Raw genomic sequence first — 22,934 nt, forward strand, 5'->3', positions numbered from 1 at the left:
AAGAAACTACAATAAGAAAAGTGAAAACCAGGAATGAGCCTTGTGGCCATACAGCATGGGAGTATCCAAAGTTGCCATTTTGTGGCCAGTGCTAAATGCAACAACTGGGACACCGAACTGGCTGTTCTGGGTAGTGATGTTCAAAGTGTCCCAGACCAGCAGCATGAGCATCGCTTGGGATTCTGTTAGTGCAAGGATAGGAACTCTGCTGCCTTTGGAGCTAGGATAGAAAGGGTAGGGGGTGGGCTTTAAATCCAGTGAATAAGACTTCTCAGGAATAACATTAAAGCCAAGGCCTGAAGGTAGTGAAGGAACTAGGTGAGTGGAAAAGAAGAGCCCTCAGGGAAGAAACCATAGTGTTTCAGGGACCCTGGAGCCAGAAGAGCTTGACATAGACAAGATAGGCAGCTTGAGATAGAGCAGGGGCCAGGACACTCAGAGCCTGTAAGCCTTGATGGTGAGTTGGGATACTGTTTGAGGAGCAATGGGAGGCCATTCTCACACAGTGGTGAGAATTTATTATTTTTAATGTGTATTTGTTTTTGAAAGAGTGGGAGGGGCACAGAGAGGGAGAACACCCAAGCAGGCTCTGCACTGTCCGCACAGAGCCCAACGTGGGGCTCCATCTCGTGAACCAGGAGATCATGACCTGAGCCAAAATCAAGAGTCCGACACAACCATTTGAGCTACCCAGGTGCCCGTGTTTTGATTTTTACAAAATTGTTCTGGCTGCTGGGTGAATAGTTGAGTGGGTAGAGGAGATGCTCAGAGAGGGTTAGATACTGCCTTGGAAACTGATACCCTTCTTCCTCTGGGAAAGGAAGATCACATAGGCTCAGATATTTTCAGGTGAAGAGGAAATGGTGCTCACACTGGATGGATCTCATTCAGGAGCTTGGGTGCCAATCAAGAGGAATTGCCAAGTAGCAGTAAGTGTTGAGTTGGTGTCAAGATGGTAGGATTTGTGTTTTTTGCAACATTAGGTTAACTGCCCAGGAGCAGGAATGGGGAAACTAGAACAGTGATGATCTAGAATTGGAGATGGAACTGGTGTGCTTTGGGTGGGGTTGACAGAGAATGTCTAAAGTTGAAAGGGTATTTCAGGGGCAGGGGGAATGGAAGCAGAAAGGAAGAACAGACCAGCTGAAATGGAGAGAAGTGCCTGCAGGGGAATTGGTGAAGGCATGGAAATGGGTCGCTTTGGATTTCCATGGAGAATTTGAAAGAAAAATGGCTGAACTAAATTTTAAATTAACGTAGAAAAAACTTTGAGCTCTAAAAGTTCTTGTGGCTTGATGCCAGAGATAGGGAAGCACAAGCCAGAGAGTGGCCCACTAGATTTTTCCACTTGAGCTGGTACTACTTTTTTTTCAACGTTAAAAAATTTTTAAGTAATCTCTGCCCCCAACGTAGGGCTCCAGCACACACCCTTAAGCTCCAGAGTTGCACACTCCACTGACCAAGCCAGCCATGCACCCCTACTTCATTCATATTTTTTTAAATCTTTTTTTTTACCTCATATTTTACCTCTTTTTAGGTGCTTTTCTCAGGTCCTAAGTGCACAGAGCTTGTATACGCTGACTGGGCACAACCCCTCTGAGGACTCAGCAAAGAGAAGATAAAATTAGCCCCATTGGCCTTGCTAAACGTAAATGACACCTGTGAAATTTAGGTTATGCCCTCGTGTGACCAATCCTGTGTTCTAGGGCAGTGTCTTTCAGTGTTTTCCAGATCAGCATCAGCAACACATGGGAACTTGTTAGAAATGCAAAATCTCTAGATCCATCCCAGAACTACTCAATTAGAAAATTTGCTGGACCCCATTCCTCATGTCTTTTAAGCCCCTCAGTTGATTCTGATGAACACTAAAAGGTTGAAAACTGTTCCTTTTTAAAAAAAAATTTTTTAATCTGTGCCCAGTGTGGGGCTCAAACAACCCCGAGATCAAGTTGCATGCTGTACTGAGCCAGCCAGGTGCCCCAAAACGAGCTGCTTTCTCTGAAATCTCTATGCCCAACATGGGGCTCAAACTCATGACCTAGAGATCCAGAGCCACATGCTCTACTGAGCCAGCTAGGTGCTCCTGAAGACCACTGTTCTTAACCCATGCCCCAATATCCCCACCTTCCTCCTCAAAATGCACTATAATTCTAATTTCCCATTTCAAAATTAGCAAAACTTCTTATTTGTAGTAATCCTATGTTCTGATCTCTAAGACCTGTCTCCCCAAGAATCTTACTCCATCAACTAGGCTTTCAATACTTGCCCTTAAGAATCCTGCATCGGTGGGGCGCCTGGGTGGCGCAGTCGGTTAAGCGTCCGACTTCAGCCAGGTCACGATCTCGCGGTCCGTGAGTTCGAGCCCCGCGTCGGGCTCTGGGCTGGTGGCTCAGAGCCTGGAGCCTGTTTCCGACTCTGTGTCTCCCTCTCTCTCTGCCCCTCCCCCGTTCATGCTCTGTCTCTCTCTGTCCCAAAAATAAAAATTAAAAAAAATTTTAAAAAAAACGTTGAAAAAAAAAAGAATCCTGCATCATCAGGACACCTTGGTGGCTCAGTTGGGTGGGCATCTGACTTTGACTCAGGTCATGATCTCATAGCTCGAGTTCAACCCCCACATCAGGCTCTCCACTCTTGGCACAGGGCCCGCTTTGGATCCTCTGTCTCCCTCTCTCCTCAGCCCCCCCGCTGCTCATGCACTAAAAAATAAAAAAAAATAAAAAAAAAAATCCAGCATCATCTAGCAGCAGCCTTAGTATAGTGACCTCTATTTTGCAAAGACACTTCTTGGGGGAGGAGGAGCGTACATTTTCTGCTTTTCTTCACTTTCTCCACTGGAACTGCTCTTAATAGGAGCCACCAGCTTTTCCTCCTTTCACCCACCCTCACTTAAATTCCTTCCCTAAGCAACTCCACAGGGATGTTGAAGTGAATGTCCACCTACACCATCTGTAGCTCCAGCAATCTGTGAAAAGCTGTGTTCCCCTAGGTCCCAATGCTTACTCAAAGAATGTTGACCCATGGGATTTACTCTGTACCTATGGGTGTTTTATGTTCAAAATATTCCTTAAGTGTTTCACTTAATACCAACACTGACCTCACAGAATAAATGTTAGCTCAAGAACTGAAAACACACTCCACAAATGTTTGTCCTAATGCACCTCAAACAGCAGATAATGGCTGGGTTTTAAACAAAGAGCCCAAACACACTAGGGGTTAAATAAGCTGCTTCTCTTTCCACTGTTTATTATTAATGTACAAAATATACAAAACCAAAAGAAAAAAAGAAAATACTCATCCCTCAAATCCATTGTGGCTCTAACCCAAGACCCTGCACAAAAGCCAACCAATCCACTGTTTTCACAGAAAACAACTGATGCCGAGACATGTGAAGGAGAGGGCTGGGGAAGGGCAAGTCAGCTTGTTGCACCCACCCAGGAAGGCACCTGGTGGGATCCAGAGGTGGCTGACAGGGCAAGGGAGCCAGAGGCCTCACACCAACAAGGTTCCAGGTGGGGGCAAAGAGTGTGCCAACTCCTGAAGGCAGTGCATGTAGTGTGACTGTCAGGCCCAGCGTGCTGGGCAAGTTGATGAAAAGCTGGTCTCACTGAAGTGTTTTACAAAGTTTCCAGAATGAGTTGTAGGCAAGGGTGGACCAACACCAGCAGCCTCACCTATACCAGCTAAAACTTCCACTGGATGCAGATGTGAATTGGCCATCACTGAACCTAACAGACCCATGATGCAGACTTGGGTGTTCACAGAAGGTTGCAAAGTCTTGAGAAAGGACTCAATGTAAAGCCTGTGTCAGGGCAGAAGTGGGGATGATATTTTCCAGAACTCAAATCCAGCCTAATTGAGCCCTCTCAGTGCAGTGGGATATATAATACCCCTTTTACCATCTCCCCACCCCCATGAGGAATAATGAACTTGGCTGGGATGATTTCATAAGTGCAGCTGATCCCATATCAGTTCTGTGTGCATGTGGAGGACCCACAATAGGAGAGTAGAGGTGTTCTCCAGGATAACCAGCTTTAGGTTCTCAGGCATTAAGGGCAATACTGGAAAGGGATTTGGGGTTATAGGGCAAATCTCCTCAAAAAATGAAGCCAACTGGGTCTTCTCTTCAGCAGTCCAGGGTACAGAATGTATCCAGTCTCTCCTCCCCAGACTGGAGGAAAATATGTACATCAATACGCACCAGTGATCGAAAACCCCCAGAAACCCAAGCAGGTGGGAACTGAGGGGGCCGGCTCCTCATCAGCTGGGGAAAGGGGAAAAGTGGGCCTCACAGAAGCCATAACAGGGTAGAAGGAGCAAGGCTGCAGTCCACAGGGGTGTGTGCGGGTGGGGCAGAGGAGGTGGTCCCTAGGGCAGAGGGGGCCCGTTGACACCCGGGTGGTAGAAGGCACAGTTGTTCTCATAGCGGCAGTTGCCCTTCATCATGAAATGTCGGCAAACAGGGCGGTTTGACATGTCTGTGGAAATGACGGTGGAATGGTTAGATAGAAAACGGCAGACAGAGGTCAATGCCACCCTCACCCCCACTTCCTCCCACCCCCACCCCCACCCCATCCACAGCATCCTGAAAACTTCTCTTTCAGGGACACCTGGAATCTTATGGATTTGGGGGAAGGGCAAATGGTAGGAACTGAATGCATGCTGAGAATGAGGTGATCTCATGTTTGGCCTAGCACACCTGGGGTACTAATGCTCCCCCAACAACTTGTATGGAACACCAAAAACCATATAGGGAGCAGGAACTATTCTCACCTCCTCCATGGCTGTGGCCTCCATCATGCCCTCGGTGGCCCCCTCCTCCATGGCCAGGGCCATCATGGCCACGGTGCTCATGAGGCGGTGGCCCTCGATGGTCATGGCCTCGGTGACCAGGGACATCATGAGGCCGGTGGCCATGGGGCCCTCCATGTCCAGGACCTTCATGGGGGCGATGTCCACTGCTTCCACCCATGCTCCCACCAGGGCCTTCATGGGGGCGATGTCCACCACCAGCACCCATGCCTCCACCAGGGCCTTCATGGGGACGATGTCCACTGCCTCCGCCCATGCCACTGCCAGGGCCTTCATGGGGACGATGTCCACTGCCACTGCCCATGCCACCGCCAGGGCCTTCATGGGGACGATGTCCCCCACCTCCACCCATGCTACCACCAGGGCCTTCGTGGGGGCGATGCCCACCACCCATGACACTGCCAGGGCCTTCATGGGGACGATGGCCACTGCTGCTGCTCATGCCCCCACCAGGGCCTTCATGAGGACGATGCCCACCACCTCCAACCATGCCCCCACCAGGGCCCCCTCTTCCATTTGGGGGTCCTCCTCCAGAGCGACCTCCTCTGGCCCCTCGGAAGGGAGGAGGAGGAGGAGGTTCATTTCCTCCTCGGCCACCACGGCCTCTATGGTACGGTCCAGGACCTGGTCCTGGACCCCCCCGCATTGGGCCACCCCGCATGGGGTCACCCGGGCCATCCCAGAAGGGATCACCCCCTCGTGGAGGGGGTGGGGGACCCAAGAGACGTGGACCCACTGGCCCACCGGGGCCTCCGTGAGGACCTGTTAGGGGGAAAAAAGAAACAGCAACAGTTACCTGTTACACTCAGGGACAGCCTCTCCCAGCCTAAACTATCTCCTCCCACCTTTTGGTCAACCTACACTATTACCATACCAAAATCAAGCAGGTAAACCCATTCCAACCTCTCGTTTACCACCTACCTGGCATAGGTCCCCCAGGTCCAGGGGGGAAGTGCTGCATGGCCTTGGGGCCACCAGGGCCTCCTGGTGGGAAACCATTGGCTATTGGACCAGGGCCTAATAATCCATGTGGCACTATTAATTAAAAAAAAAAAAAAAAAAGAGAACAGTCAGCAAGAGGATTCTAGAAGAGTGGCATGACTTCCTACTTAGGTACACCCCTCTGGCCCTCTCAGACCAACTTGGCAGAGCAATGCTCTATCCAGTCTTCCCCTCCCCATCTAGCAGCAATACCCGTGGCTCACCACTGTCTGTGAACCCTGCTCCCCACACCCCAAAGTAGGCTTTCTCCCCCCAGGCCTGGCCCTGGTGATTACCCAGCATCTGCTTGATCTTGTCTGAATAGTCTGGTTGCTTTAGCAGTTCCTCTGAGGGATGACTATTTGGGCTACCCTGTGAGGAGGCAAGGTGAATAGAGAGCAAGGTTAACAACTGGCAGAGAAAAGAGAGGCAGATGAGGGGGTAAGTGAGAAGATGAATATTAGCGTAAAAAGACAAGCAGATTCCAGAGAAAGTGGAAATGAGGAAGGTGGACTCTTACCATGATGGAGGTGAGGATCTCTTGGACATTGATGCCCCCTCCTCCAGGACCCTGGGGGCTCTTTCCAGCACCCATGCTTCCCATGAGATTGGCTAGGACAGGAGGCAACTTGGAGCCACCTGCCCCATCAGGTGAGCCACCAGCTCCCCCAGGTTCCAGGGTCTCAATATATGGGGTCTCATCCATAGAACACTCCTGCAAGAACAGGAGAACAATTCCATTTGAAATGGAAATGAAATGTGAAAGACACATTAAAATCAATCACAGTCTCCAATGCCACATAGCATTCGCTCACCTCATCTAGGGGGATGAGCTTCGGGGGTACAGGATCATAGGGCTCAGGATCAGGCTCATGAGGACTATTAGGAATATCACAGGTAATAAGGGAAAAAAGAGATAGTCAAATTATTTATTCAAGCTCTCACATTCCCTCCTAGCCTACACCCCCTTCTGAATTACCCCAGAGCGCATGTTCCCCTCAGCAGTCCAAGCACTTAATACGGATATGGTTCATGCCTAGAGCGTAAACCCTGTTCTGCTCACCTTTCCTTGTTCAGGAAGAGCTCCTGAAGGATTCCTTTCTCCCTCTCAGCCTGGATATATCGCTCCTGGCTATTGCTTCCAGGGGTGACAAGAGGTGAGGGTAGAACCAAGGGTCGCGGGCACACCCAGGGCACCTTCTCCTCCATATTGTCATGGCTCAGACGACGGGCCGTCTCAAACGCATGTCGGTCTGACAGTATCTCTCGTTTAGCTGCCTCACCAAAGTCCTTGATCTTATTCACATTTACTATTGGCAAGGAGAAAAAAACAAGAGCAAAAGTAAGTACAACCACGTCCTTTTTAAACTCTCTGTACCCACCTACTATACAGGAATCTACACACGCTAACCTCGTTCAGTTTCATCCAGTTCAAAATAGAAATATTCTCTCAGTTTGCCCTCCTCAGGCCATGTCACAGTCTTCCTCTTCCTGCCTTTCCGGGTCAGCTGGCTAGGATCTCCAGGACTCTCCACTGGCTTTGCATCCAGTGCTCCTGGCTCCAAAGAAGCTGTAAGCAAAAGAGGTTTTAGACGCAGGCCCTTTCTTTCAGAAAACCCCCAAATCTGAACCAATTTCTAGACTTACCTGTATCCATGAGCTCTGGGACTTCAACAGGGGGAACTGGGGTTCCTGGGCGGTCTGTGTCCATAGGCTCACAAGGAGGTGCTGGTTCTGGGGAAGAAGGCTTGGCTGTGCTTGGTTCTGTGCTCGTTTTCCCTTCAAATGGGCTTGGCTATAATGAAAGAAAAAGAAGTTAATGAGCTGATAAGAAAGCCAAAGTTAAGGTAAGGCAATTAGTCCATGGTCCTAGACAGAATCTCCCATGAGTTCCTATAAAGGAAGACTTTGTCTCTCACATTGCCAACCTCCCACCCGCACCCCAGCCTACATCTTGTTGTCCTCCCTAACCACCCCTACCTGCTAAACCCTTCCCTTCCTTCTACTTTACTTTTGACATCCTGTCACTGACACCTACTGCCCAGGGCTCATACCTTGGCAGCTGTAGGTGACAACACCTTCTTCTTCTTCTTAATTTTGATGCCTGGAACAGGGGCTGAATTGAGCGCATCCAGAAAGCCCAGGCCCTCCATAGCTATAAAAGGAAAAAGCATAACATGGAATCATTAGACTCTCTCACAATTCTATTCCTATACACAAATCTGGGCAGAAAATGGGCCAATGGAGACCCTGCTCCAACTTAGGACATCATAAGGGCTGCCTACGTGACTCCATCATTTAAGAGTCCCACTTTGGCTCAGGTTCAGGCCCCACATAGGGCTCTGTGCTGACAGTGCAGAGCCTGCTTGGGATTCTCTTCCCCTTTCTCTCTGCCCCTTCCCCATGCATGCACTCTCTCTCTCAAAATAAACTTTCATGGAGTTTTTTTTTTTTTTTTTTTTTTTTTTATTTTTTTTTTATTTTTTGGGACAGAGAGAGACAGAGCATGAACGGGGGAGGGGCAGAGAGAGAGGGAGACACAGAATCGGAAACAGGCTCCAGGCTCCGAGCCATCAGCCCAGAGCCTGACGCGGGGCTCGAACTCACGGACCGCGAGATCGTGACCTGGCTGAAGTCGGACGCTTAACCGACTGCGCCACCCAGGCGCCCCTGGAGTTTTTTTTTTTAATGTTTATTTATTTTTGAGAAAGAGAGACAGAACGTGAGCAGGGGAGGGGCAGAGAGACAGGGAGACACAGAATCTGAAGCAGGCTCCAGACTCGGAGCTGTCAGCACACAGCCTGACACAGGCCTCGAGCTCACGTGACCTGAACCTCGATCATGACCTGAGTCAAAGTCAGATATTTAAATCAACTAAACCACCCAGGCGCCCCTCAAAATAAACTTTTAAAAAATAATAGTAGTAATGAAAAAAAAAAGAAAAGGATTAAAAACAAAACAAGACAAACAACAAAACTTAGGACATAATAAGTTCCAGGTGCCAGGAAGCATATGCTGGATTCATATAAGAAATGCTTGTTATTCTTTTAAATTTTTTTTTTTTTTTGACATTTATTTATTTTTGAGACAGAGAGAGACAGAGCATGAATGGGGGAGGGGCAGAGAGAGAGGGAGACACAGAATTGGAAGCAGGCTCCAGGCTCTGAGCCATCAGCCCAGAGCCCGACGCGGGGCTCGAACTCACAGACTGCGAGATCGTGACCTGAGCTGAAGTCGGACGCTCAACCGACGGAGCCACCCAGGCGCCCCGAAATGCTTGTTATTCTTACTAAAAAAATTTTTTATTTTTATAAAATTTATGAAAAATTTATTAAAAAATTTTATTTTTATCTTACGTAATCTCTATACCCAATGCAGGGCTCAAACTCATGACCTGGAGATCAAGAATTGCATGCTCCTCCAACTGAGCCAGCTGGGCACCCCTATTCTTTCTTTCTTTTAAAGGCAAACAATTTGTAGCTTTAAGTATGAATTAGAGCTCAGATAACTGAAGAAGCCAGCCCCCATTGACATGACAGAATATCCTGCAGCTGGGAGTGCTCCTAACCAGTCACATACCTCCCAATACCAACTCTAAAAGTACCCCTAAGTAATCCTATGAAAGGAGAGCTCCAGAAGTGCAAAAATTAAGACACACACACACTTAGGACATGAAGAAATCAATCCCCTACCTACCCCCCAACAATCATTCCCATGAAAAGGGTTTGTTCCCAATTCCAAGTATATTCCTTCACTTTAGACTCACGCTGTGGTGGGATGATCTTCACTTTGATCTCTTTGGTGGCATTGGGTGTGGTGTTCAGTGGCTTGTATTTCTTCTCTGCAGGGGGGGCAGCATCTCCTGGAGCAACTGTGGTGCTGTCAGAAGAGGAATGGTCAACAACATCTCTGATTCACCGTGACTTGCCCCTTCTTTCTCCCTCGTGTCCACAGACATAACCCACGCAGAAACCCAGGATGTGGTCCATACCTCTGACGCTTGAGGGGGATGGGTTTAAGGTTGTACTTGTCAGAAACCACCACTGCACTGGCATTCTTCTTCACAGGCACCAAAGATGGGGTCTCCAGCTCTAGCCCTGGCGGAAGGAAAAAACACGATATTGGGGTTGAACTCTCTTAACTCTTCTTCCCTGGTCCAACCCCAAATCTTCATCCAGTCCAAGCTTCACCCACTAGTCTTCCCTCTTCCATGTGTGTGCCGTTTCATAAATCGGCTATTCCACCACAAGACCCTAGGTATGCATCCGCCCACAGACTGTCCCAAGACTGGTCAACAGCCCTACCAGTGGAACGGAACTTGGCATGACTGGGTGCTGTGGTTCGTAGAGACTTGGGCTTCTCCTTCTTCTTCTCTGGGGCCTCCTCAGCCCGGGTCTCAGCCTTCACCTCAGTCAAGGGTCGCTCAGGAGGGGTGGTTCGACTCTTCCCCTCTTCTTTACGTTTTTTTTTATCTTTCTCTGTTGTTAAAAAACAAAGCAGAGGGGCGCCTGGGTAGCTTGGTCGGTTAAGCGTCTGACTTCAGCTCAGGTCATGATCTCACACTCCGTGAGTTCGAGCCCCGCGTCAGGCTCTGTGCTGACAGCTCAGAGCCTAGAGCCTGTTTCAGATTCTGTGTCTCCCTCTCTCTCTGCCCCTCCCCTGTTCATGCTCTGTCTCTCTCCATCTCAAAAATAAATAAACGTTAAAAAAAAAAAAAATTAAAAAAAAAACCCAAAAACAAAGCAGAAAAGGATTTTACTTAAAGAGAAAGACTCTCAGAGATGAAGCAGGCTAAAGGTACTGAAAGCCATGTCCCAGTGGGAAAGAAATAAATACAAGGGATAAAAGACTAAGGAGCTTACCAGCAGGCTGGGTACTGCTCTGGGAGCGGATGACAGCCATCCAGTCACTGACAAGGACTGAAGCCAATTTCCGGAGCTCTACAGGTGAGAGTAAGGGGAAATGCCTAAGTAATTAAAAATATTACTCTTCCAATAACAGAAAACAGAGATGTTTAAAGATATACTGTGAAAACCTGTGTAACAAAAAAAGTAACTCAGAGTTTTAAGAAAAACATGGGATAGGCTGAAAAACCAAACTCTTCAAAATGGAAAGATGAATCATATAGCAGTCTTCTATTCCAATTCAACACTGGGAGGGGAGGCGGGGCAGAGGTGGGGAAGAGGGAGAATGAACATCAATTACACACAGAATACATTATAAAAACTACATCAGTTGTTTTATATATACTTCATGTGGTTGTTATATTCCAAAGATTTTTAAACCTCCTTCACAAAGTGAGAAAGAGAAAGCTAGAAAACCAGAACGAAGCCAGTGCCAATGCTCTTCCCCTAACCAGTATTAGTTTGTGTTGTGCCTAAAGACAAAGTTCAAAGGAGGCAGATTTAGATCCATCTTTTTTTTTTTTTTTTTTTTTTTTTTAAGTTTGAGAGAGAGCAAGCATGAGCAAGGGAGGGGCAGAAAGAAGGAGAGAGAGAATATGAGAATACCAAACAAGCTCCATGCTGCCAGCACAGAGCTGGATTTGGGACTGGAACCCAGGAACCGTGAGATCATGGCTTGAGCCGAAACCAAGAGTCTGACCCAGGTGGCTCAGCTGGTTAAGCATCCAACTCTTGGTTTCAGCTCAGGTCATGATCTCACAGTTCGTGAGATCAGGCCCCTTATCAGGCTCCATGCTCAGAGCACTGAGCCTGCTTGGCATTCTTTCTCTTCCTCTCTCTCTGCCCCTCCCCCCCTCAAAAATAAATAAACTTTAAAAAATCCTTTACAGCTCTTGGCTTTTGTGCTTGGCAAATAACGTTATCTATGGCACCCCTCCTCTTACCAACACTTTCACTTACAGACTCACTTAATAATGAGATTGTTTAAAACATTAAAACCTAACTTTTCAAATATTCACAAAACCAGCAATTTCTATACTTAAGGCAACATGAACCCCAAGGCATCCCCAATGCAGGGATATTATAAACCTTTTGGACCAAATGAAATTATGGTCTAATGAAACTTTACAGTCTATAAGGAATATATAAATTACAGTATCCAAAGAAATTATACAAGAATTACACCTATATTCAAAAGTGGCAGCATACAATTGAGCCAACTGGAAAACAGAGAATATACCCGACAATGAAGAAACAAGAGATGGGCAATGATTTAAAAGGATCTTCTGTAATGTATTTTTACATTACAAATTATTATTAAAGATACTTGTGATGTCACAAATCAGAAGTGCTCAGTAGGCTTAAAAACCAAGAATTAATACAGCTAAAAGAATAGAAAGCTAGAAAAGGTCTTTCACTGAAACAATTCTGTGAGTTAAACCCTTTATCTTTGTACGTTTTCTGTGTTTTCCTCTATAGCTAAAGGAACTTCAGATAGGCTTACCCAGGTCTACATGCTCCTTCCACACCCAAACCACCAAAGCCTCTTTTCAAAAGGACCTAGCACACCATTCCCTTCAGCCAAAAGAGCAAGCCTGTATTCTGATCAGGGGATTAGCTCTGCTAGAATACTGCTCACTTGTGGGATGCTGGTGTCTTGTGCTTGTGGTTTGTACCCTGGGTATAACCCCCCTTTTTTTTTCCACTAAAGAAAAGGCTGTAACTTTCTGGAGCCAGGCTCTGTCTTCAAGCCAGAACTGTACGACCCTTGCCAAAGAGTCCACAACGCTTTGTCTTAGAAAAGGAAAGACTCTGTTGCCACCAAAGCTATAATCTATCTACTCCAGCAGTCAGGATTCTGTCCGTGCCCTAAAGGAAGGTGTTTACTGGTAGAAATAGTGTATCTGTTGTTAAGAAAATACACACTGAAAGTCTCAGAATATGCTTTATATTTAGAAAAACAGACTGATGATGACACTCTCTAGGATGATGCTATTTTCCCCAAAGAATTTTAAGTGTATACCTTTTACACCAAGAGATATTAAGAATCAGCTTCTAAAGTGTGGTGTCTTGTTTTACATTCAACAGTAGAGAAATGGACAAATCCCATTCAGAGTTGAGAACAGGAAAAGAGGACAGGTTAGAGAAGCTCAATTTTTAAAAGAAAGAGAAAAGCAAGGTGAGGTAGCAAGGAGTGACAGGACAGTTCAAGGATGGAAGTGAGACATGGCATTAACTAAGTAGAAGTAATGAGAAAGGGCTGTGACAGAAAGTAAGGACTGGCCCCTACCTTCATCCTCACTTGATTTGCTCAGTTGCTTCACCAGTTTGGCGGTGTTGTTCTATGAGAGATGGGGAGAAAAGTTAAGTGCCAGGAGGAAAATAAATCCTCTCAGAGTTAACAACTGCACAAACTCACCCACAGTTTCTTTTATTCTTTTTTAGATTTTATTTTTAAGTATTTTTAAGTATTGGGTATTTTTAAATACCCAATGTGGGTGGGGCTTGGGCTTGAACCCATAACTCCAAGATCAAGAGTGACACACTCTTCCGACTGAGCCAGACAGGTGCTCCAGCCACAATTTCTTTTTTTTCCTTAAGTTTATTTATTTTGAAACAGACAGACAGCATGAGTCGGGGAGGGGCAGAGAGACAGAGGACAGAGAGAGAATCCCAAGCAGGCTTGCTGTTGCAGGGCTTGAACCCATGAAGGCGTGAGATCATGACCTGAGCTGAAACCAAGAGTAAGAGGCTTAACAGCACAAAGCCCGATATGGGGCTTGAACTCACTGACTGTGAGATCATGACCTGAGCTGAAACCATGAGTTAGACACTTTAACTGACTGAGCCGCCCAAGCACCCCTTTGTAGACATATTCATACTTAACCCTGAAAACAACCAACAATAGGGGTGCCTGGGAGGCTCAGTTGGTTAAGCAACCGATTCTTGGTTTCGGCTCAGTTCGTGATCTTGTGGTTTCAGGAGTTCAAGCCCCACACTGGGCTCTGCCCTAGCAGACAGAGACTGCTTGGGATTCTCTATCCCCCCTCTCTCTGTTCCTTCCCCACTTGCACTCTCTCTCTCTCAAATAAATAAAACCTAAAAAAAAAAAAAAAACGTGGCATGTCACTTAAAAAAAACAAAACCCCAGTAATGGATGAGAAAACTAAGGCTCAAATATATGAAGTGCCCCAACCACACATCTATTAAATTTAGTTTTCTGATACTAAATTCCTATTTTTTCTTTTTCAATTTTTTTCTTTTTAACATTTATTTATTTTTGACAGAGCATGAGCAGGGGAGGGGTAGAGAGAGAGGGAGATACAGAATCCAAAGCAGGCTCCAGGCTCTGAGCTGTCAGCACAGAGCCTGACGCAGGGCTTGAAACCACGAACCTTGGGATCATGACCTGAGTTGAAGTCGGGACACTTAACTGAGTCACCCAGGTACCCCAAATTCCTAATTTTTTCTACCACGCTCCTTCACAGGCCCAAGACTGCAATGCCATCAGTGCCACTGTGGGTATTTTATCTGTTAGGCTAATGCAAAAAGGAAGCACTAGGGTTGTAAAGACTTAAGGTACCTGCTTGAGGTGGTCCACAGTGAGTGGTAGGTGCTGCAGGGTCAGCAGAATTTGCTGCAAGAGGGGAATGTTGTTGGTTGTCTTTGAATAGGTCAGCCAATTGTTAAGAAGCTTGTAGCCACCAACATCAATAAACCTGTAGGCAAGTAGGAGAATCTGTAATGACCTTCCTAGGTTTTGGAGTGCCACATCCCACACTCTTACTCCCCCATCAATAATCTAGAAACCCAGGCCTCACCTCCCCCACTTTCTAACATCTTCCCATCTCAGCCGCCCAGCTCCCCACTTACTTGACCAATATTTCTGGTGACTGGGTCTGCAGGAGAATGTTCAAGTAAGTGCATCGACTCACCATCTTTCGTGCTTCCTTCATAAGACTGTAGGAGGGAAATTAAGGTTAGACATGGAGCAGCTAGAATGCCTCTTCTTTCAGCAGAAGCATCTCTAACTGTGGGAGTGCATTAATAATCCTAATGACTTGGGACTTTGCTACAGGGTAGGAGGGTCACACAAGCCTCTTGGAGGATGATATGGATCCAGAGTGAAATGGAAACCTATGAGAGGATGGAAGACAATTCAGGAGACACTGAAGTCTCTGATCCAGGGAGGTAAGCATCACTGCTTCTAACACAGGACACACATGATTCTGCTTCCTGGTCAAGAGACCTAGCACTAACAGCCATCCGTTCATAGTCTGTTCAGGACTGGTTTAGTTCTTTCCCTTCCACTGGGGAACTGGAAGGTTCCTGAGGGAAAATAACACTTTGGGTATAAGGAATGTGACCTAAAACAACCAAAAATTCTGCTCCCCTGCTCCCTTCCTTCCAAAGTGTGACTCCCTCAAGACTGTGGATATCCAAATATTCAAATTCCATTATGGCCAAGAACCAAGGGATCACCTTTTCCTATCGCTTACTCTAAAATTATTGGATTCCAATCAAATTCCCACTGACTCTCCCTTTCCCCTCCAAGAACACTCATTCCTGTCTGCCTTACTTAAGGTTATATTACAACATACAATATCTTCTACTCACAATGAATCCAAAGATAGGCAGACTCACCTGAAGATCTTGGAAATGCCATCCACACTCTTGACTTCCCCATCTCGGTTAAGGAAGCTATCCAGGCCCTTGAGAAGCTCTTTGGGATCTATGGGACCCGAACCCATGATCGAGGTTTCTAAGACAAGGACAAAGCAAACCCACAGAATAAGTGGGTGGCAAGGACAGTCCCACTATGCCCTCTAATAACTTCCATTTCTATATGTGACAAAATTCTGTGACTAATTATTCAATCTATATTCAACTACTCTCACCATTTTCTAGATATGAAAAAATCAACACAGACCATCACACCACTGAGAAAAAAAGCCCTGGCAAGTTAAGCATGGTACTAATACAGGACTGAATGGGAAGACAATGGACTGGGCAGTACACCTTTCTCTCTTCCTCCCAGTTACATCCCTTCTAGATAGCTAACTTCACTAAATTGTATTAGGGCTAAAAAACAAGTGCCTGTAACAAAACACTCAACATTCCAAGGCATTTTTGCTTAATTAGTTCCTGTTTCTACTTAGCAGCTGATAAATTTGGCCTGAAAAAAACCTGTAGTTTAATAAGAACTGGGCAAATCTTGGACAGGGCTAAATGTCTTCTAAGATTAGTCGGTTCCTTTTTATCTTAGTCTTATTTAGCCATAATCACCTCAAGTGGTAGGATGAGCTCTGCTTGCACCAGGAGAATATCAGCTAAAATGGCAGGTGATATAAAACTTGGTAACAGAAACTTTCCCTCAAGAGAGTTGAGGGGAGCTCCCAGAAATGGAGACAAATGGACATAAAAGAGATCAAGCTGGCACTCCTCAGTCTTGAATAGAACTGTCATTCATTAACCAAATACTGTACATGTTTTTATTGTTTTAAAGTCAAGAGAAAGACTGCTTTGTGATTTCAAAAGCAAAGACACAAATCTGAGCACTACTCCTCTCCAAAATCACACCACCATCCAAGATCTTCAAGAAAGGCCTGAAATTAGAAACCACAGAGACAAAAAGAATGGAGTAGAACTAGAAGCTGGAAAAATGCCATTAAATTCTTAAGTAGCTACTTTAGACCAGGTTAGAAAAGGAGCTCATTAAAAGCTAAACTCTGTTATGGGATGAAGTGTGAAGCAATTTCTAGGCCAGAACCCAAGATAATCTTGAATCAATGTGGCTCTGATTGGGATTTTTATCCACAATACCTCTAAATATAAACTTCTGAGAACCAAAAAAGAAAGCCCCCTCAGTAATACTTGCATTTGGAATATAAGGTTAACATTGGGTAGAAAGGAGGCAAGAACTACTTCTTGCCTCCTGCTTCTAGTACAGATAACAGACAGAATTTCAGCAGAAGGGTGGGAAAATCAGTGTTTTACAACGATGACTGAATTTTGTGCAGGAAAGAGAACAAGTTTCTTATAAAATAACATAAATTCGTTCTGTATGTTCTCAGACAAATCAAAAAGCATAACAATCTCAACCTTTTAGTCCTCTCAACAAAAAGGCCAACAAATTTCTAAATAGATAGGTCCTAACAACCTAAGGAAGAAGCAGCAGAAACAGGGAAGAGGCTGGTTCTTGAGATCATAACCTGTGGGCTGAATAGAGAGGAGATAAGGTAAGAAATTCCGAGAGGTGAGCAACTCTGGGTTAACTGTGCTGTTGTTGCTGCTGCCCTGGAACCTCCACAAAGACAGGTAGAACCTGAGGTCAGAGAAAAAAACACTGAAGTAGAATACTGGATAAGATTAGAAGCCCATGAGCCAAATCCACTGAAATGTGATGATTCTTAGAGGCAGACATGGAGATAAAGGCATTTTTTCCCATGTAGTAAGACACCATATAAAGTGATCCATAGACACTACTATACCAAGACATACACAGACACAATGGGATATATATAGACCGACTTCCCATTTGTTGGGGACTAAAAAAGCAATGAGTGAATCCAAAGTAATACATTTCATCAACCAAAATATACACAATTTGACAAAAACCTTCAATTAAGTAACACTTTAAACCAGTGCTACCTACCCGCCCCACACCCCTTCCAGCCAAATACAGCTGATCCCAATGATTCAAACCAAGAGTAGGATATACATCGCCTTGGAGAACTACCTTTGGCATATCCAAGTCCGAGCTAAATCAACAGGACTGCTCCCCCTACTTCCTTCAGAAACAAAAAAAGTGTCACCTGAGCTCAAATGTTCCTTCACTTAGGAGGATGAGAGAGAAGAGAATAACCATCCCCAGGAAAGAGACCAATGAGTGCAAAGCTAAATTCTGTCCAGTGCCTTCTGCTGGAAATGGGTACAAGGGACAACTTTTTCATTCCCATTCATAAAAAGCAAGAATAATCAGGGGAAGCTAGAAGACAAAGCAGATATATTAAATATTAGGTTTCCACCATTGTTATTCCTATTTATAATTTGGAAGTATAATTAACAAAAACTAAGTTTTGTCTCCTAAGTGCCAATTGTGAGAAAATGTAAATGGGTTTTCTCATGGTTTTCCTATAGGCAAATTAGTTTTCACTAAAATTAAGGACTCCAAATGTCTTACAACCAAATTTCCTTACTTCAAAGTCAGTACATTCTGAAAGAAGCTACAAGGCACTCAAGTGGAAAGAAATGAAGAACCTAAATTCCTGGCACAGGCCTACAGTGGAAAAGGCAAAGGAGTTGAACAGGGAAGGAGGGGCAATAACTAAGTGTCAACATTACCTAGTCATATCTGGAGCTTGGAATGAATGCTTGAGGAAGCTTTCTGGAACCAAAAATAATCTAGGGCATGACGTTTGCTCTTTTAATTTCCTCCAAGATAGAACATACAGAATAAGAAGGGCCGGGGAGAGGGAAATAACCCCAGCCTTATCTCCACCTTCTTCTAAGCTGTGCATTCCTTCTTATGGAGGATATTTGCAAGCAGAGATGAGCACTACTGACACAAGGCACTGGGAAATTTTCTACCTTTCTTACCAGAAATTTAAAAAGTCCTTAAGTGACACCAACTCCTGCCTCTGAAATGAGTTTTCCTTGAGGGTTACTCAGTTAACAAGGTGAAAAATATCTAGCTTGGCGAAAATTATTCCATACCCATCACCAAGAAAAAAGAACTTAATTGGTTCAGGACAAAAACCCTATGCAAATCAGAGCCCTTCTAAATACAATCACAACACTCATAACAAGGAAGGAGTCTGAGTTTACCTTGACTTAGAGAAGTCTTAGCACTTCTGGAAATGAAAATGTTTTGTACCTGACCTCTTACACTCCCCCCACCCTTCCTTTCCTTGGTGTTTGAGGTATTTCCTAATAGGACTCAGTGAACTGAATTAGGTCTCTTGGGTGATGTACAAGGTCTTACCTCTCTTAAGCATAAGCCCTACCCCTTAAACTTCTTTTGAAAACCTGATAGTGATCTCCCGGAAACCTTATTTGCCTTTCAGTAAGGATGTAAAATCACCCCCCACCTGCCAGCAAAGTATCCCAGAAAATAACTCTGGCCACAAACTACAAGGATCAGGTTCTCCAAGGTTCTCTGGATGGATGTGGTTTCCCTATCTCCCATGTTAAGGAAGATCTTCTTTATTAATCCCCTGTTCACTAGAGATCAGGAACCCCAATGGGTAGAATGTTCAGCTCCCAAGGAAGGTATGCTGCAGAGGCACATGGCAAACTGCTTAAAAGATAAAAAACTTGTGGTCAATAGACATGTGGAAGAGTCCCTCCCACCCAATCCAGAAGTTTAAGCACTAATTTGAGAATCAGTACCCAACAGAAAATTAGCCCTGAAGTCTCACCAAGTCACCACAGGACAGGTGTTCAAAAGGGCTTTCCAATTTTGCCTAGAAACTCCACGCTTCAAGGCAGGACTTTAAAAAATGAAAAGTATATGGAGAGTTGGACAAAGATTTGACTGAAAAAGTTGGAGGAAGATAGATAAGGGACAGGATACCCAATACCACCCTCAGATAGGGCATGGCTTTGAACATGCACCAACTGTTAAAGCACTGCACAAGTTGAAAAATGAAGACATTATTTTCCCATTAATGTTTTTAAGGAATTTCTTTCTAAAGGGAAGGAAAAAGAAATTCAAAAAGGGTGGCTCTTTGGAAAAAAGAAATGAAGGTTTTGAAATGTAATACCAGAAAGGTTTTGCTTACCAGACACCGTAGCTTGCATCCCCCTGCCTTGAGTTTACAACTGCCGCTTCCTTTCCTATTCACTTCTCATCCTAGTACCAATGTACAGGAGCTAAGCAACTGGAGAACGTGACACAGCACTGAACACAAAGAGTTTATCCCCAAACCCAGAGGTGGGATAAGGGAATAAGGGTGATTTAAAAGAAGTCCTCAGGTACCCACCCTCCCGTCTCATTATACAAAGCGACCAAATGCAGGCCCAAGGGCTGGTTCCTGGACAGAAAGGGCACATTTCAGTATTAGGCCCCACTTGTCTATTCAAGTCACTTCCACAAGTTCTCCTTTCCCCAGTATCCCCCGCACCACACCACACCTACATACATACATACATACACACAGCTCACACACACACACACAGCACACACCACCAGAAGGCTCCCAAAGTATAGTTGGTTTGACTGGTTTTCCACCCCTGGCAACTGAAGCGGGGAAAATTTCCAAGCTGTTGTGATGAGTGAAGGAAGATGAAAATAAAAGCAACAGGCTTTGATTGTTAAATATAAAAACTAGAGCTGCCCAGGAGATGGACAACTTCAAGACCTAATCCCTATAAGCTTTTCCCTCTTAAGAATATAAAAGATACTCTAAAGAAAATACAGAAAATGTCTTTTCCTGTCTAGCAGCAGCGTGCACAGGGAGTCCAGAAAGCATCTGCTCAGGGGTGGAGTTTCAAGAGGGTGGAGAGGAAGAAAGCTGATTACATCACCTTTCCATGCTGCTCCTCCCCCTTGACCAAGTTTCTAGGGCGGCCCTAAGCTCTGGATGGCAAAAGGGGGAGAAAAAACAACAAAGAAGCAGGGACGACGCCATTTTGTAATGGAGAAGAGGAAAACTTAAAAAAGCTATTCCGGCTCTGCCGGCAGCTAGTTACATTAGAAAACAACCCTTCTCAGTAAAATACCCCAAACCAGCCACCCACCCTGAATGGTCTTTAACCTAATTTGAGTAAGAGAGTTGTGAAAATAAAACCAATTAAAATATTTAAAAGAACATTTTTCTGTGGGGAAGAATTGAATTTGCAATTGAGGTTCAACCTGCTACCATCGACCACCCCCATCCTCCCTATAAAGGGAAAGGGGGAGGACTTGGACCCCTCTCAACAAATAGGGTTGAGGTGGGAGGACAGGAGAAAAATGGGCCAAGACACAACCTGCAACACCGCTTTGAAGACAAAAGGACAAGGAAAGTCGCCATATTGAAGCAGGGAAGAAAAAAATTCCTTTTAACGACACAAATCTTTTAGAAAGCTAGCATTCAATTGCACTAAATGGCTTTTAAAATTATACTCCTGAATTCCACATTTCCCAACCTTTCCACCCCCTATTAGACTGTATTCCCACCCACCAAAACGTCATCAAGTTAAAATGTTAATCACTTTTTTCCTCTTAAATAACCTGCGCAACCTGCAACAATTAAAAACATTCTTTACCTCCCCATTATCTTGTATGTACTGGCACTAAGATTATAGTTTTGTACTGAATTAAGTGTCTTGCAATCTTTATTCCTAGATTGCCACCTATTTTAACCACACAAATATATCCCAAGCAAATTACATTAAAATTGAGAGGATTTAACAATCATTTAAAGTCATAGCCAGCTATTATTTCTCTGCCCATCTCCTTACCCTGCAATCTTTATGTACAGATTGCTTATTAATCTGGCAAATTGAAAGGCGCCCTGCTTGTCTCACACACAAAGAAGTGGGACTTCTGGGCCACAAGATCCACCATCTTTTGTATGTGAGCTCATTAACCCTTTTGAAGACTGCTAACGAGGAAGTTAACCATTCCTCCTTATAAAAAGCAAACACTTATGGCTTTGGCAGTCTGGAAATTGGCTGGATTACCAAGGGTTAACCATCAAAATCCTCACTTGCTGGCCCTCCCTCCACCCTTTCCTTGCCTGCAGCAGGGCAGGAAGGTAGGTGGCAGGGGAGAGAGAACAAGACTGTTTAGACCAAAGGCCCTTTTTTAATGGAGATTAAGTGACCGGCTTGGTCCTTCTCCAGTTCTCTATTTTGTTCTATTGTCTCATTTCTTCCTCTCATTATTTTTGGTTTCACAACGGGAAACGTTGATTTCTTGTTGCAAGGCTGGTTTTGGAAAATTCGACACTTACTATCCAATTTTTTTGCGACGTCAGCACCTCGGGCTCAGGGGGGGAGGGGGCTCAAATTTTGGAGAAAAAAAATAAAACAACCAACCAAGACCCAAAACTCAATTATTTGGGGGGCCTCATTGGATCAAAAAGTCTCTTAAAAAAACGAAGGCCAACTCAGTATTCATTTTCCCCCCACCCAACTCCATTTAGGGAGGGGGGGTCGTAGAAAAAAAGTTCTGAGTGGATTCAAAAAAGTAAACGCTGGATGAGTGAATTTGGGTGGGTTTGGGAAGGGTGGGTGGTTGATTATTTTTGAAGTTATGTGGTGACGGTCCTTCGGCCACAGATTGCAAGTCCCATGCAGCGTGGGCTGGTGGGGTGGGCAAGATAGGTGGGAAGGGGCAGAAGACACAAGTGGTTGGGCTGGTGGCTGCGGTTTTCCCTTTCCCCCCTCTTTCAGGATCCTTTCAAGGGCTTAGATGTTGCTGCGGCTTGTTTTTTTCCTCGTGGCCGGCCTGTCTTTCTCCGAGAAAATTCAAACCTAGGATAAAAGGAACACAAGGGAGAAAGATATAATCAATACGGGCTGCTTTAAACACCCAAAATACCATATCTGTTGTCTCCAATCACATCCAGGTCCCATCCCGAACACAGCCGCCTTTTATAAGCCATGACCCTCCACAGAACCCATCCCTAACCCCCTCCTCAGTCCAACAAAATCAACAAAACTTAACCCTCAAACCGACAAAACACCCAAACTTACCTCTAAACGAACCCCAGAATGGCGGCTGTCTGCTCGGGCGGAGTCTTTTATACCCGGACGCCGCCCAACGCGCCCAAACATGCTAGTGAAACGCCCTTGTCGCGAGACATTGTGCGCGAGGCATGAATTCATTGGCCAACGCGAAAGACAACTCGCTAGCTGATTGGCTATCCTTCCTTCACCTTCGCTCAGCCCCTTCCTCCCCCGGGACCTTCTTCCGCCTCCTTCCTGGCCCCCCCGGCAAGCGCGTGACCGCAGAGCCTAGCACCTCCCTTTCCTCTGCTTCCACCACTTCCGTCCTCCAGAACATTTCTCACCCTGGTTGGTAGAACCGGGCCGGCGCGTGCGCATTGAGAAGACGTCGGTCGAAATCCCCTTCAAAATTGTTTAAATCGCAAGCCCTTAGTATGAGATCTAAGAATCGTAATGACTGGTTTAGGAGAAACGCAATTTTGAGGCCAAATTCAATTGTGACGCAGTTGAAATTGGCTTCTCCCCATAGCCCCCCCCTTTTACGCTTCCGTCCTGACGCAAGTGCGGGGCCGCCTCCCGCAC

General features: G+C 45.4%; 1 protein-coding gene across 1 annotated transcript; it reads right to left on the reverse strand.

The window, feature by feature from the left end:
• Positions 1-3,213: 3,213 nt before the first annotated feature.
• Positions 3,214-22,498, reverse strand: PPP1R10 (protein phosphatase 1 regulatory subunit 10). Its single transcript, XM_058733245.1, has 20 exons — positions 22,380-22,498; positions 21,635-22,157; positions 15,339-15,456; positions 14,568-14,654; positions 14,278-14,413; positions 12,985-13,036; positions 10,653-10,730; positions 10,095-10,268; positions 9,782-9,887; positions 9,557-9,669; positions 7,845-7,945; positions 7,438-7,585; positions 7,202-7,360; positions 6,854-7,100; positions 6,606-6,669; positions 6,311-6,505; positions 6,087-6,162; positions 5,731-5,844; positions 4,771-5,571; positions 3,214-4,475 (listed from the first exon to the last, which is right to left on the reverse strand). The coding sequence occupies exons 3-20, from the start codon at positions 15,443-15,445 to the stop codon at positions 4,366-4,368; spliced, it is 2,868 nt and encodes a 955-aa protein (XP_058589228.1). The 5' UTR covers positions 15,446-15,456; positions 21,635-22,157; positions 22,380-22,498; the 3' UTR covers positions 3,214-4,365.
• Positions 22,499-22,934: the final 436 nt, after the last annotated feature.

Source organism: Neofelis nebulosa, chromosome 6 (genome assembly GCF_028018385.1).
Source record: "Neofelis nebulosa isolate mNeoNeb1 chromosome 6, mNeoNeb1.pri, whole genome shotgun sequence".
NCBI lineage: Eukaryota > Metazoa > Chordata > Mammalia > Carnivora > Felidae > Neofelis > Neofelis nebulosa.